This window comes from Micromys minutus (assembly GCF_963924665.1).
Source record: "Micromys minutus genome assembly, chromosome: 1".
Taxonomy (NCBI): Eukaryota; Metazoa; Chordata; class Mammalia; order Rodentia; family Muridae; genus Micromys; species Micromys minutus.
This window is the reverse complement of record NC_137969.1, coordinates 23,342,125-23,356,206: the sequence shown is the minus strand read 5'-3', so window position 1 is coordinate 23,356,206 and position 14,082 is coordinate 23,342,125. Positions and strand designations below refer to the sequence as shown.

Here is a 14,082-nt window from a genome sequence, read left to right as displayed (position 1 = left end):
AAAATGCTGTGCTAGAGGGACAGCTGACTTAGGGTTAATGGACCAGACAGGGTAGGCTGAGTTACTTTGCAATGGCAAGGACCCTGGTCCTCCCTGGCTTAAAGCCACAGGTATCTGTGGTTCTTGGCTAGCTAGGTAAAGGGCCTCTGGTCCACACTGTTCTCACACTCTTCAAGCCAGGCTAAGGTGCTACCTTATGGGTAACTCTATTTGTCTTAAGATTGATGGACATGAAGTGACACCTACCAGCTGGTAAATAATTTACCCGAGATTAGATACATACACATCTGTGTTGCTCATTTGGACCAAAGTAATTTGCACATCCCCTCACAATTTCAAAGAGAACAGGGAACTTTAAAGTATACCCATGCACAAAAGAAAAGGGGGGCTTGGGAGATGGCTCACTGATGAAGAGTGCTTGCTGCTCTTCCAGAGTACCAGCACCCACAACAGGGAGTTCACAACCACTGGAACTCCAGCTCCAAGAGATCTAACACTCTCTTCTGGGCTCCGTAGACATCGGCACCCACATAAGTTAGTGAGATAGTGCGCACGTGCGCGCGCGCACACACACACACACACACACACACACATAATTAGAAATAAAGTGAGTGTTTGTTTTGTTGTATTTTTAAGAAGGAATGCTGTGCTGGTCCACAGGGCTAACAACCCACCCTGGGAAGGTGAGCACTTGCTTTGATGACTTCCCTGATAGAGTATCTTTGTAAGACGGACCAGAAGGCAACGCCACAGTGAGTTGGGATACTCAGGAGGATCAAAAGGCCAAGTGCTGGGAGGAGAAAATTTCCCAAGTTGATGACAGCATTGACTTCATGTTTTCCTTGGCTGGGGCTGGCTCTGCCTGAAAATGACCCCAGTTTCCCTTTACTGGTAGTTTAGGTAGCTGATTTTCCTCATTACCATGGTAACTAGTGCACCCTGAGGGGGTAGGGGGTGGGGAGGCAAGATCCCTCTAAGGAGCAGTTTCTCAATCTCCACCTTCCAGGGCTCATAGCCTCAATTTTAAGCACCCATGTAATGCTCGGCATATTGTTCTTTTCAGTTCTCAGAGGAACAGGCCGACCTCTGTGCTGATACCAAGTCACGATCCCCCCCCCCCTTCCTCTCCATGCATTTAAACCTTTCCTCACCCTTGGGGACCAATCCTGCCTCCATCATGGAGCGCAATTCACTGTCTAGGGAAGAGCCACTCTCTTCTGCTGTCCCCTAAAGCAAGAATCATGTCTTACCCAGCAATGGGAGGGGGAGGAGGGTGCTGTGTCTCTTTCAACAGAGGGAAAATTGATATCTGGAGTTGCTGAAAGCGAACAATGCTTTAACATTGGTGTGCAAGCCTCGGTTTCTGCTGCGTGGGGCTGTCTCCTGGGCTCCCTGTGTACCATGGCTGGGCACTCCCAACTGCTTGTAGCATCCCATCCATTCTGCACACTCGAGTCCCTGCCTGTTTGTTCCAAGGTAGAAACCTGAGAACAGAAGCAGGAAGCCCATTCCACTCTAAAAGCCACACAGATGTCACTTGTAATAAAATTGTGATGTCTGTGTTTACTCCTCTGTAGCCTCAGAACTCAGAGGGACACAGAAAATTGGCCCCCAGTAAGGGACCACCTTCAGCCTACATCCTGGGTCTAGCAGGGCAGAGGCAAAAATAAATAAATAAATAAATAAATAAATAAATAAATAAATAAATAAATAATTTTTTAAAAGCAAGCAATTGCCACTCTTCACAGAGGTTCCAGTCTCATTTAGAAAGTGGCCTGTGCTGTCCTTCGGGTGCTCAATGCTGTTCAAAGGCTCACGTTCCCCAGCATCAAAGTGGGGAGACTATCAAGATCGGGGTCCCTATGTGGGAGGTCCTCCAGGTACTGGAGCCTTGCCCTCAGGGACAGTTCTACGTTGATTGTGCTGCTTGCTTTTGCTTTGTAGCTTAAGGTTTTCCTCTGCCACTTTTTCACTTTTGCTTGGCTTTGCTACACATCTAAAACAGTGGGGGCTGATCGATCAAGGGCAGAAAGCTGCAGATCTGTGAGCCAATTTAAAAAAAAAAAAACATTTTATAAGCCTATTACTTCTGATACATTGCTATCTGGTGGAAAGCTGACTACCATCAGATTTAACAATTGTATGAGATAAGTTACATTGTGTTTCTCCTCGGTAGCAGATCTGGAGAAGGTGGTTTAAATTCGGTCCTTTTTATCGGTGTCATTACTGTTTGAACACTATTTGGATTCACCGCAGCATCCACTTTTCCTCCTTCTGTTGGTATTCTGGTATTCCTTGGATTTTTTTCCCACATGTACCAGAGTCCCTCAAGTTCAGGAGACTCTACCCAGTGTCCAGGCAAGGCCTGAACAATCTGGGCTGGCTGGTTAGCGCACCAGATCTCCCTGCTTACAGAATGGTTCAAGTCTTAATAGGAACCAGTCGTTGGTGACTCTGAGGTGACATGAGGAATATGAGCTCTCTCCTCCAAGTGGAGTCTCGGGGCTGGCAGGATCCATGAGAGGAAAGTCTGTCCTGGCATAAAGCATGAAGAGGAATGCAGAAGACACACAACAGAAGGTTCCAGAGACTACTTGAGAGACAGAGCTAAGCTGTGGCTGAAGAGATCAACCCTCACTCACCTGCGCTGTTTATTAGCATCTTGGTTCTACTCCAGATGTTCTTGTAGGCCTTGGGACACAGGAATTCTCATGAAATTCCCATCTCAAAAGAGCTCTAACCTTCGTGAGCCCAACCTTCAGTTTCCTCCTTCCTGCACTTGCTGCTGTAGAAGACTCATAGCACTGTGATTTGGAAGCTGAAGATCTGGAGAGACCCATCTGTCACAGACCTGGTGACCTATCAACCAATGCCACCAAGAGCAGGCGAAAACTTTCGGAGACAGGACTTGATAAAGATGCAGCCACACCGATTACTACTCTCTGCTATAAAAATCTCAGTGCTTTTCTGACCAGCCCTCGTTGTTCATTTACATGAAAGGTGTAAGTTGACTTATCCCAATATGCACCTTCACCTTCAAGACAGTCAGTCCAGAGTGCTGAGGCTTAAATGTGAACTGTCTCCCCACAGGCTTGTGTTTTTGAGCTCTTGGTCCTCAGCAGGTGTCACCATTTGGAAAGGTTGTAGAGCCTTTTGGAGGTGCAGTTTGCTGGAGGAATTGGGTCATGACAGGTGGGCTTTACAATTTACAGGAACAAACAAACCCCACTTCCTGTTCCCTTTCTGCTTCTTAACTGCTGATACAATGTAGCCAGCAGCCTCCTGATCCAGCTGCCAAGCCTATCTTCCTATGACAGACTGTGCCCCCATCAAACTGCGAGCCAGAATAAGCCCTTCCTCTTTAAGTTGCTTGTCGGCTATTGTAGCACAGACAAGCAGCAATACCAACAGTTGCCAGGTTCCCTAAGATGTGTTCTCCTGACGTCCTGCTGGCTTCCCCAGGATACCTATTCACTTACTCCTCAATCTGTCTTCACTTCCCAGGCCTTTTTCTACCAATGAATACATGGACTTGGATTCAGAAGCAGAAAGAAGTGACTTGGTGACATCCTTTGAAAGCATCCTGGGACCCTAGCTTTCTCCAGTCTTTTTCTATCTCTCGAATACCACTTCTCTGGACACATGCCTTTTGTAATGACCATAATGCCATCCCACCACAGGCTAAAACCAACAGAGCCAAATGATGAGGGTCCAACCCCTCAGAAACCATAAACTAAAAGAGACCTGTCCTTAGGAGTTGTTCAACTCAGGTATTTGTCACAGTGACAGAAAACCAACATGGATGATAAATTAGAAAATAATCATGTCAATGGTATGGTTGGTGGTGTTGACGGACTGAAAGAAAGAAAATAAGCAAGGGATAGGCACAGAGCGCCATTATGAAGAGTCACTGAAGCCCTTAGGAAGATCTGGAGGGTGTGGGGAAGGGAAACATGAACCAAGGCCAAAGTCGCCTGGGATAAGAGAAGAGTGAACCCCCAGAGGGAGGGTCCAAGGGGGCGTGCACAAGGACTTTGCTCTCATTGCAGTCTTCATGTGACTTGCCTCTTGGACCAGATTGAGTGAGACAGAGGGAGACTGAACAGCGAGTGTAACGCAGCCTGGCACTCCTAGAGCAGGATGGCCTGGCTGATGCACCCAGATGACACTGAAGAGAGCTTCCGGCAGGAAGGCATCATGAGGCCATGCTGGTGATCTGAGTGCTAGTCAGGGCCAAGGCTTGAAGCAGATATGGAAGGGGCCAAGTCACGCAAGTCAGTGAGTTCCAGAAAAAGTACTTCCTGTCAGGTTTACATCATTTGCTCAAAGAAGCTCAGATGGGAAAAGCACCATCTTCCACCTTACCTCAGACGCATTACAGTAAACACACTATTACTTCACATGCCACTAGGAGAGAAACACGGCCAATACCTTGGTGCAGCCATTCTTCCTGGGACATGAGCATGTTCTTCTGAGCTCCAGGCTGAAGGTGTTACCATGACAGCTGTGATCAGAACACGGTAAGCCTCATGCCCTGCCTCTCACCCCCGGAGAATGGAGAACAGTGAGAACTTCCTGCTGTGGTTTATCCATTCGAGTCCTCCATATCAGGTGTGCTCAGGAGCTAGAGCCTCAGACACTTGGGGGAGCATGCTTGTTCACTGACCCCCATTATCTCCTGCCTAAAACCTTCCATACCTCCTGAATTCCTGAAAGCTCAACTCCACACACCCACATGAGCCTGAGCCCTTTGAATTTGGTCTGGCATTCAGGGGCCTTTTATGGTACCTTAAGGCTTCCTCGGGTGCACAAGAGGCTCTGCCAGATGCCCAAATGAACCTTGTTTTATCTTTACCAACAGCCTTTGCTCATTCCTTTTCCATCATTGAAAATCTCTTTTCCCCAGGAAAAGTTTTACTATCACTTCCAAAAGACTCAAGTGTAAAGGACAGTTTACATACCCAGGGTCAGGAACCCTCTACCATGCTTCCACTCCTGGTCCTCAGCATAGGGTGAGTGTGAGAAAGATTGCATGTGAATGCATATGAAATATAGGAACCAGCAGACTGTACTCCACATGTGCACAGAAAATACGTGGAAATGGCTGTGAGTCACATGTGTTCATGCTCCACTGGGCTGGGGAGTTCCAGACTTGTACTTCAACCGGCTCCAAAACAGATGGCTCACCCAGGGTAAACAGACTCTGGACAGGAAATCAAGACAGGGAAAACCACTATGCTAGAGTCATATAGATACAGCTGAGCATGCTTGCAGCTAACCATCGGTGTGAACTCGGGGATCCCAATGGGGTTGCTAAAGAAAGGACCTAAGGAGCTGAAAGAGGTTGCAACCTCATGGGAAAATAACAACATCATCAACCAACCAAACCCTCCAAAACTTCCATGGAGTAAAACACCAACCTTTGTGCGCACTTTGAGAGACCTATTGATCAGTTGCTTATGTAGCTTAAGATAGCAGTGTCTGGCATCAATGTGAGAAGAGGCTTTTGGTCCAGGGAGGGCATGTTTTCCCAATGTAGGGGAATGTCAAGGCAATGGGGTGGAGAGGGGGATCAGAAGGGAGTGCACCTTTGTGAAGGCAAATGAAGGGGGAGGGGCATGGGAACAGGGGCAGGGTAAAGGGATAACATCTCAAATGTAAATACAGAGTATCTAATAAAAAAATTAAGACAAAAAATAAAAAAAGACAGGGAAAACCAAGACATCAACTACTGTAAATACCTTAGAGCAAATAAATCATGAAAGAGATCATTGCCACAGAGGTGGCAAATCCCCTCTGAGTTAAGCATGAAAGAAAGGGGTGCTTCTTTTGCTAAAATAAAATACATAGACATTACATGAGGGCGCGGTTTTACTGACCATATTTGGTATTTTTGTAAGGTCAGAGGTTATAGATGGCAACATCAAATAAGAATAATTATAAAAATTAAAAAAAAATAGTTACAGGCTAAGGGTATGCCCTTGTTGTCTTTAAGTGCAATGAGAAACTCTTTCATTGAATGTAAAGAGTTATTTTCTTTAGAAGTTTGTAATCTGCCAGACAAATGAAGTATTAATATATAGCACTCTGAGGGGTTTGATTAAGGAGAGTTTAAATGTCTCTGGGGCAGAGAATGATTTTAGAGTGCCAATTATTAAAACGTGCTAGTGTTGCACGTAGAGGCATGTTTCAAGAGAGAACTAACATCAGGATTATGTTAGGCTCTGTTGATGAAAAACTGATGTATACATGTAAACCTCAACCTACTGAATGATTTTTAAAAGACAGGCATGTTAAGAAAACTATCAGTGTGACCTTGACCCAGGCTATAACCATGAACTAAACGGAAGCAAAGCTACATGGAAGTCCTAACTCCCTCTGACACACACAGAGCTTCCACTGTCTCTGTTCTCTACTAGCCCACGCCGGTCTGAAGACCAAGAAGACCAGGGCTGCCAAATAACCCGTGGCTGTACCTGAACCCTCCCTTCCTATCTTTAAGAATGTTTCAGACTCACCAGACATGGCCTCCTGCAAGGAAGGACCACCTGTCTGTCCCAGCAGGCTGTGTCTTCACCTAAATGGAGTCTCACCATTTTGAGAGGGCCTGCCTTGATGATTCTAGAAACCATGATCTGAGTGGTCAAACCTGTGCCCTGTACAGGAGATGAGCTCAGAACCAGCTCTCAGGTTGTAGTCTATGACTAGCTCTAGCTCCCCCACCCTTCTCCTCCCTTTCCCTTACAAAACAGCCACGAGAAAAGTACCTGTTCCATTGGGGATCCGTGAGGACTGAGAATGCCCAGCACTGTGGCTGGCATAAAAGAAGGGTCAGGATGTCTGGACTCTAACTTGGGGCACAGTGGAGATAGATAGGCAGAGAGAAGCCAGTGTGTATTGTCCCACTGGAGGTTATTAACTGACACAGGTGTCTGTAATACACGTTCCACGTGTGACTAATGATTGAGCTCCCAACGACCTGATTCGGAACCTTCACAGATAGCGGAAAATGAGGATTCCGAGGGGTTGAGTCCCAGGACACACAATAATAAAAGCAGATGCTAAGAAAACTTTATACTTTTGCTCAGTCAAATACTCAGATACCAAATTCTTCCACCATTCGCTGCAAGGACTCTCCAGACCTGGCATCTATACAAGGTGGATAGGCTACAATACACCCCACCAGGACACTCACCAAGCAGGGGTCCTTTCTCAGAGCCACAGACTTCCGCTACAAAAAGTTTCCTTATGCCTTCCTGAGACCAAATAGGAGGGCCTCCCCCACCCCGTCTGTCTCTCTGTCTCTATCTCTGTCTCTCTCTCTCTCTCTCTCTCTCTCTCTCTCTCACACACACACACACACACACACACACACACACACACACACACACTTTGTACACTTTCACCCAGTAGGCCACTTCTGTTAACCTCAAGTTCTGAAGGCCACCTCGGAGTCCCAGGATGCTTAGCAGGAGCAACGCCCCCTACTCTTACTGTGAAACTAGGTCTTCCCTGTGACACCTCCTCCCCCAAGTAAATACCTTGAGTCTCCAGTCTTCTAACCCAACTCTAGGTTCAGCATGATCTGAGCTTCCAAAGAGCACTAGAGCCTAAGAAGTGGCTAGGTAGGAGCACTACGCATAGCATTGGGCCGCCGGTGCACTGCCAGTGCGGGGTAACAAGGCTGTGCCGAGACCCAGGTGTCCATCGGTGCGTTACACTCAGTAGGCACTCAGTGAAGGGTTGCAGAAGGAAGAGATGCCCTGGGGATGTGGGGAGTGGCAGCTCATATTGGGGAGGCTCTTACCTTCTTCGTTCTCATCAAACACTGGAGGCTTGTGGGAGTGGTTCCCGCCCATATTCCGCCGCTACTGCCGCTACTACATGCCCGGCCTCCCCTTTCGGGATGTCAGATGCAGGATTCTCACGGCGAAAAGGGATGCAGGATGCTCTTGGGATGCAGTGTGCGGGATGAGAGCCCAGGGATGCAAGATGCAAGCTGCGGTGAGAGCAGGCAGCCAGCCAGGGTTGTAGCGTGTGTGGAGCTGGAGCAGCGCAGGGATGGAGACCGTGTGGCCACCCCTCCTCCAGGGTATCCCCCAGCTGTGATCACCGCACCCCCGGAGCCCTCACCGGGTTCTCTCCATGACGCACAATACACGGATGGAAACCCGGGGACTCCCTGAGCCCAGACCACCGTGCAGCTCTGCTCACAACGGTGGTGAGGAAAAAGGAGGAAGAGGCAAGAAAGGAGGGTGGGAGGGTGTGCAGCGGGAGGAGGGGGCGTGGACCCGGATCTCCGCCAAGAGTTAGAAGCCACCGCCCCCACTTCACAGTCGGGTAGGCGGGGACTCTGAGGGAAGGGACCTCCCGGGAGCTGCTGGGTCCCCCCCCCACTCCTCCCCGGCCCCCCACCGGCAGCGTTTGACAGTTTGTATTGACTCAGAACTGCGCTCACCCACTGGCTAGCCACAGGATTCTTCTTTGTTTGCTGGGATGTTTAATGAGTGGAAAGGAAAGCCCAGACCAGCAAGGTCTAATATAACCTCTCATTGTACATTGAGAAACTGAGGCCTACGAGGCTGTCGGTTACTTTCTTAAAAATGTACATTTTTGGAAATTGCCTGTCTGGGTCCTCGGGATTCCCCTACACTGTGAAGCTTAGGTGGCTGATTTAGGGGCAGGCTGTTCATCTGGGTCTGGGCTTCTGCAGCAGCTGGACAGTGCCTGGGGGGAGGGGCCGTCTCTCCAGGGACCGGAATGCCTAAGGACCCAAGGCTTGCAGGGGCCAGAGTGGACAGCAAGAGCTCCCCTGGAGACTAACATTACCTGCGGGCTGCTGGCCCGGACTTCCCAGGGACAGGGCATCTCTGGCCATATCCTGCCACCTGCTGGGCGCTGGGAGCCACTGTGCGAACTAGGTGGTGAAAAGCAAAGTTTCCCTTTTGTGTCTTCCTAACCTATTTCCCTCCTTCTGCCCTCAGTCCCACCGTGTCCCTTTTGGCCAACATAATCTTTCAGAAGCCACGAGAAGGAGGAGGAGAAAAAGGAGTCTGCTCTATCCTCACCTGACTGAACTGCTTCTCATCCAATTGATCCCATCTAGAAGACTACACACACCTGGTGTTTGGGTGCCTGTCCTGGGGTTCACCTCTGTGGTATGGGGTGGTACCCAGGTTGCTGTAAGGCTGTCTGATAATATGTATAAAAGAAGCAAAAGTGCCTGATGGGAAATTAATAACAGGCAAGCACACCTGCTCTTCCTTGGGCCAAAAGCTTCAGTGGTGTGGCCAAGCTACACCGGACCCAGCAGGACCGAATAAAGAACACAAGAGATAGACAACCCAAGAATCAGAGGGAGAAATTCAGACAGTGCCGAGTCTTTACCCCCACTCTAGGAGATGAACTTGGCTAGGTCATATCACATTTTCTGATCTCGGTTCTTCCATTTGTGCAACGGCGCTAGTGGCACGTCTACCTCTCGGGGCTCAGGATGGGGTCCAAGGGGCTTGATATTGGTCTCTGGGGCACAGTTGGCATGGCATAAGTGTGAGATGCTGTGTGGGCAGCTGATACCTCAGCTTTCCTTGTCCTACTGAGGATGTGAGGCAACTGTCAGTTCTGAAGGAGACCTAAAGAGATGACTCTTGTGTCCTTTCATATCCACCTCTCACCAAAGAAGAGCTGGCCTGTGGCAACTCCTCCAATGACTAAGGGTCCAAGGTGCCCACCTGAACCGTATGTGTGCCCAGAAGCAGAGCTACATGCTCAGGCAAGAGAGGGTGGAGCTCTTAGAGGCTGTGATAGGGGGCTATATGTTCTGAAGCATTATCACAGAATATAAAATGCATATGAAAGTAATAGCTGTGTCAAAAATAAAAGAAGACTATCTGTGTGATTTTGCTGTTAGAAAGAACCCCGGGATCTTTGGGGATAGCAGAACCATTTGTCTGCCCCTCCCCGAAAGGCCAAAAAAATAAATAAAAAGGCATCGAGTCCCTAATGGTTTTGAACATCTGCCCCTTCTCTTCTCAGCACTGTTCAATGTTTTCTAAATACTTATAATGGGTCAGGACTAAGACAAGGTATGATTTCATATGGGAGTGTGGGAGGATTTGGTGGTAATAGGAAATTAAACTGGGCTGTGAGGGACAATGGGAGACATCAAAACACACTTGGAATCTGTGAGGACTTTCTGGGAAAGAGGGCTCTTCATCTAGGTCTGGAAAAACAAATAGAATCATCAGATGGGGTTAGGGGGGTGGGTAGTTGCCTGTAAAGTTCCCACAGTCAAGAGAGAAAGGTTCCTTCTAGAACGGTCAATTAGAATGACTTAAGTGTCTTAGTTAGCTAGGATTTTACTGCTGTGAATAGATACCATGACCAAGGCAACTCTTATAAAAATAACACTTAATTCAGGCTAGCTTAGAGATTCAATCTAGTATCACCAAGGTAGGAGCTTGACAGTGCACAGGAAGGCATGGTGCAGGAGGAGCTGAGAGTTCTACATCTTCATCTGAAGGCTGCTGTGAGAATACTGACTTCCAAACAGCTAGGATGAGGGTCTTATAGCCCACACCTACAGTGACACTCCTACTTCAACAAGGCCACACCTTCTAATAGTGCCACTCCTGGGTCCCATATACAAACCATCACAACCGGGCACTGTATACTAAACTGTGCAAATCCTAGTGGGATGCTCAGCCCAGCAACCACTTTCCTTTCTCTTCCTCCTCCTCTTCTTCCCCCTCCTCCTCTCACTTATACACTGTGTGCTAGACTCTGGGTCTTAATTGCTTCCCAGGAGCTGTCCCCTCCAGCCCTCATGATAGCCCTGGTAGACTTTTGCCCCTCATCACCCAGATGGAGGAAGAATATAGCATGAGAAGGTTAAGCTGATATCAAAGGCTAAGGGAGAAAAAGATTCAAATTCCAAAGTTAGACATGTGTATCAGATTTGCTAAGAGGATGTGGCAGTGATCTGGATGGAATAGTGGCTATGTTGAGAGTTATAAATGAATTCAGCTCTTAAATCTTCTCTTCTAAGTATTTTTCTTATGTTAACAATTAGTAAAGACAATGGTACTTTCACTTGGAAAAGTCTTTCAAGCATTGACCCTGATTTCATAAGGTGTGTGTTACTGTTTTCTGCTATAGTTACTGTAGGACACAAAGGAGGTATTATGATCATCCCCATATTTTTCACATGAAGAAAAGAAGACTCATGGGGTTAAATGGCTGCTTCTTAATGCCATTAACATATCTCCCCAAACTTAATGGCTTGAAAAAACAGAAATTTCTGCACTTAAAAGGTAGAGGTAGGAGGACCTCTGAGACTGAGGCTAGCCTGATCTACTGAGCAAGTTCTAGGACAACCAGGGCCACATAGAGAAACCGTGCCTTAAAGAAAATTAGGAGGAGCAGGAAAAACAATAGTTATTTTTGCTTCTTAGGAGACCAGAGGTCTACCCCAATACACTGAAAAAGCAAGATTCTGATTTAAAAATCACATCTCATGATGATGTTAGAGAAGTTTAAGAAGAACATCAATGACTTCACTAAAGAAATGCAAGAGAACACAGGTAAATGGATAGATGCCCTTAAAGAGGAAACATAAAAGTCCCTTAAAGAATTACAGGAAAATACAACCAAATAAGTGAAGGAATTGAACAAAATCATCCAGGATCTAAAAATTAAAATAGAAACAATTAAAGAATTCCTGGAGATTAAAATCCTAGAAAACAGATCAGGAGTCATAGATGCAAGCATCATCAACTGAATACAAGAGATAGAAGAGAGAATTTCAGGTGCAGAAGATACCATAGAAAACATTGACAGAACAATCAAAGAAAATGCAAAACACAAAGAGCTCCTAACCCAAAACATCCAGAAAATCCAGGACACAAGGAGAAGATCAAATGAAGAATAATAGGTATAAAAGAAACCGAAGATTTCTAAATTAAATAACCATTAAATATCTTTAACAAAATTATAGAAGAAAACTTCCCTAACCTAAAGAAAGAAATGCCAATAAACATACAAGAAACCTACAAAACTCCAAATAGATTGGACCAGAAAAGAAATTCCTCCCATCACATAATAGTTAAAACACCAAATGCACAAAACAAAGAAAGAATATTAAAAGCAGTAAGGGAAAAGGGTCAAGTAGCATAAAGGCAGACATATCAAAATTATACCAGAGTTGCCAATGGAGACTGAAAGCTAGAAGATCCTGAGCAGATGTCATACAGATCTTAAATGAGCACAAATGCCAGCCCAGGCTATTATATCCAGCAAAACTATAAATTACCATAGATGGAGAAACTAAAATATTCCATGACAAAACCAAACTTACACAATATCTTTCTACAAATTCAGCCTGCAAAAGATAATAGATGGAAAATGACAACACAAGGAGGGAGACTACACCCTAGAAAAAGCAAGAAAGTAATCTTTTTTAAAAAACCCAAAAGAAGATAGCCACACAAACATAATTTTACCAACCAACAATAAAAATTACAGAAAACAGCAATCATTGAACCCTAATATCTCTTAACACCAATGGACTCAATTCCACAATAAAAGATATAGACTAACAGACTGAATAGGTAAAGAAGACTCACCATTGGGCTGCATAGAGGAATTGCACCTCAGTGACAAAGACAGACATTACCTTAGAGTAAAAGGCTGGAAAACAATTTTCCTAACAAACGGTACCAAGAAACAAGCTGGAGTATCCATTTTAATATCAAATAAAATTGACTTTCAACCAAAAGTTATCAAAAATATAAAGGAAGGACACTTCATATTCATCAAAAGAACAAGCCACCATGATAAAATCTCAATTCTGAATATCTATGCTCCAAATGAAAGGGCACCTACATTTATAAAAGAAACTTTACTAAAGCTCAAAGTACACATTACGACTCACACAATAATAGTGGGAGACTTCAACACCCCACTCTCATCAATGCACAGATCATGGAAACAGAAATTAAACAGAGACATAGTGAAACTAATAAGTTATGAACCAAATGGATTTAACTGACATCTATAAAACATTTCATACGAAAGCAAAAGAATATGCCTTCTTCTCGGCACCTCATGGTACCTTCTCCACATTTATCATCTAATTGTTCACAAAACAGGATTCAACAGATACAAGAAGATAGAAATAATTCCAAGCATCCTATCAGATCACCATGGGGACTAAGACTGGTCTTCAGTAACAACAAAAATGACAGAAAGCCCACATGCACATGGAAGCTGGACAATTCTCTACTAAATGATAACTTGGTCAAGGAAGAAATAAAGAAACAAATTAAAGGCTTTTGAGAATTTAATGAAAATGAAGGCATAACATACCCAAACTTATGGGACACAATGAAAGTAGTGCTAAAAGGAAAACTCATAGCTCTGAGTTCTTCCAAAGAGAAACGAGAGAGAGCATACACTAGCAGCTTGAAAGCACCCCTAAAAGCTCTAGAACAAAAAAAAAAAAAAAAAAAAAAAAAAAGCAAATGCACCCAAGAGAAGTAGACGGCAGGAAATAATTAAACTCAGGGTTGAAATCAACCAAGTAGAAACAAAAAGAACTATACAAAAAAATCAGCAAAACCCAGAGCAGGTTCTTTGAGAAAATCAACAAGATAGATAAGCCCTTAGTCAGACTAACCAGAGGGCACAAAGAAAGTATCCAAATTAACAAAATCAGAAATGAGAAGTGAGACATAACAACAGAAACTGAGGAAATTAAAAAATGATCAGATACTAATATAAAAGCCTACACTAAAATAAATAAATAAATAAAAACTTGAAAATCTGGATGAAACAAAAAATTTTCCAGACAGATACCAGGTACCAAAGTTGGATCAGACAAATCATTTAAACAGTTCCAGAGCCTCTAAAGAAGTAGAAGCAGACATTAAAAGTTTCCCAACCCAAAAAAAAAAAAAAAAAAAAAAAAAAAAAAAAAAAAATCCCAGGACCAGATGGGATTCTATTAGACCTTCATAGAAGACCTAATTCCAATATTCTTCAAACTATTCCACCAAACAGAAACAAAAGGAACACTACCAAGTT

At 45.1% G+C, this 14,082-nt stretch overlaps 1 protein-coding gene across 2 annotated transcripts in view; it reads right to left on the bottom strand.

Annotated features, from left to right (window-relative positions):
- The window catches only part of STK32B (serine/threonine kinase 32B), a gene marked incomplete at both ends in the record, with an annotated part of 241,085 nt that extends 233,226 nt beyond the window's left edge, over positions 1 to 7,859 (bottom strand). For both annotated transcript variants that reach the window (XM_080928587.1, XM_080928588.1), the window contains one exon: positions 7,808 to 7,859. In XM_080928587.1, the coding sequence (XP_080784713.1) occupies positions 7,808 to 7,859 (52 nt within the window). The remainder of the gene's footprint in view (positions 1 to 7,807) is intronic.
- Positions 7,860 to 14,082: the final 6,223 nt, after the last annotated feature.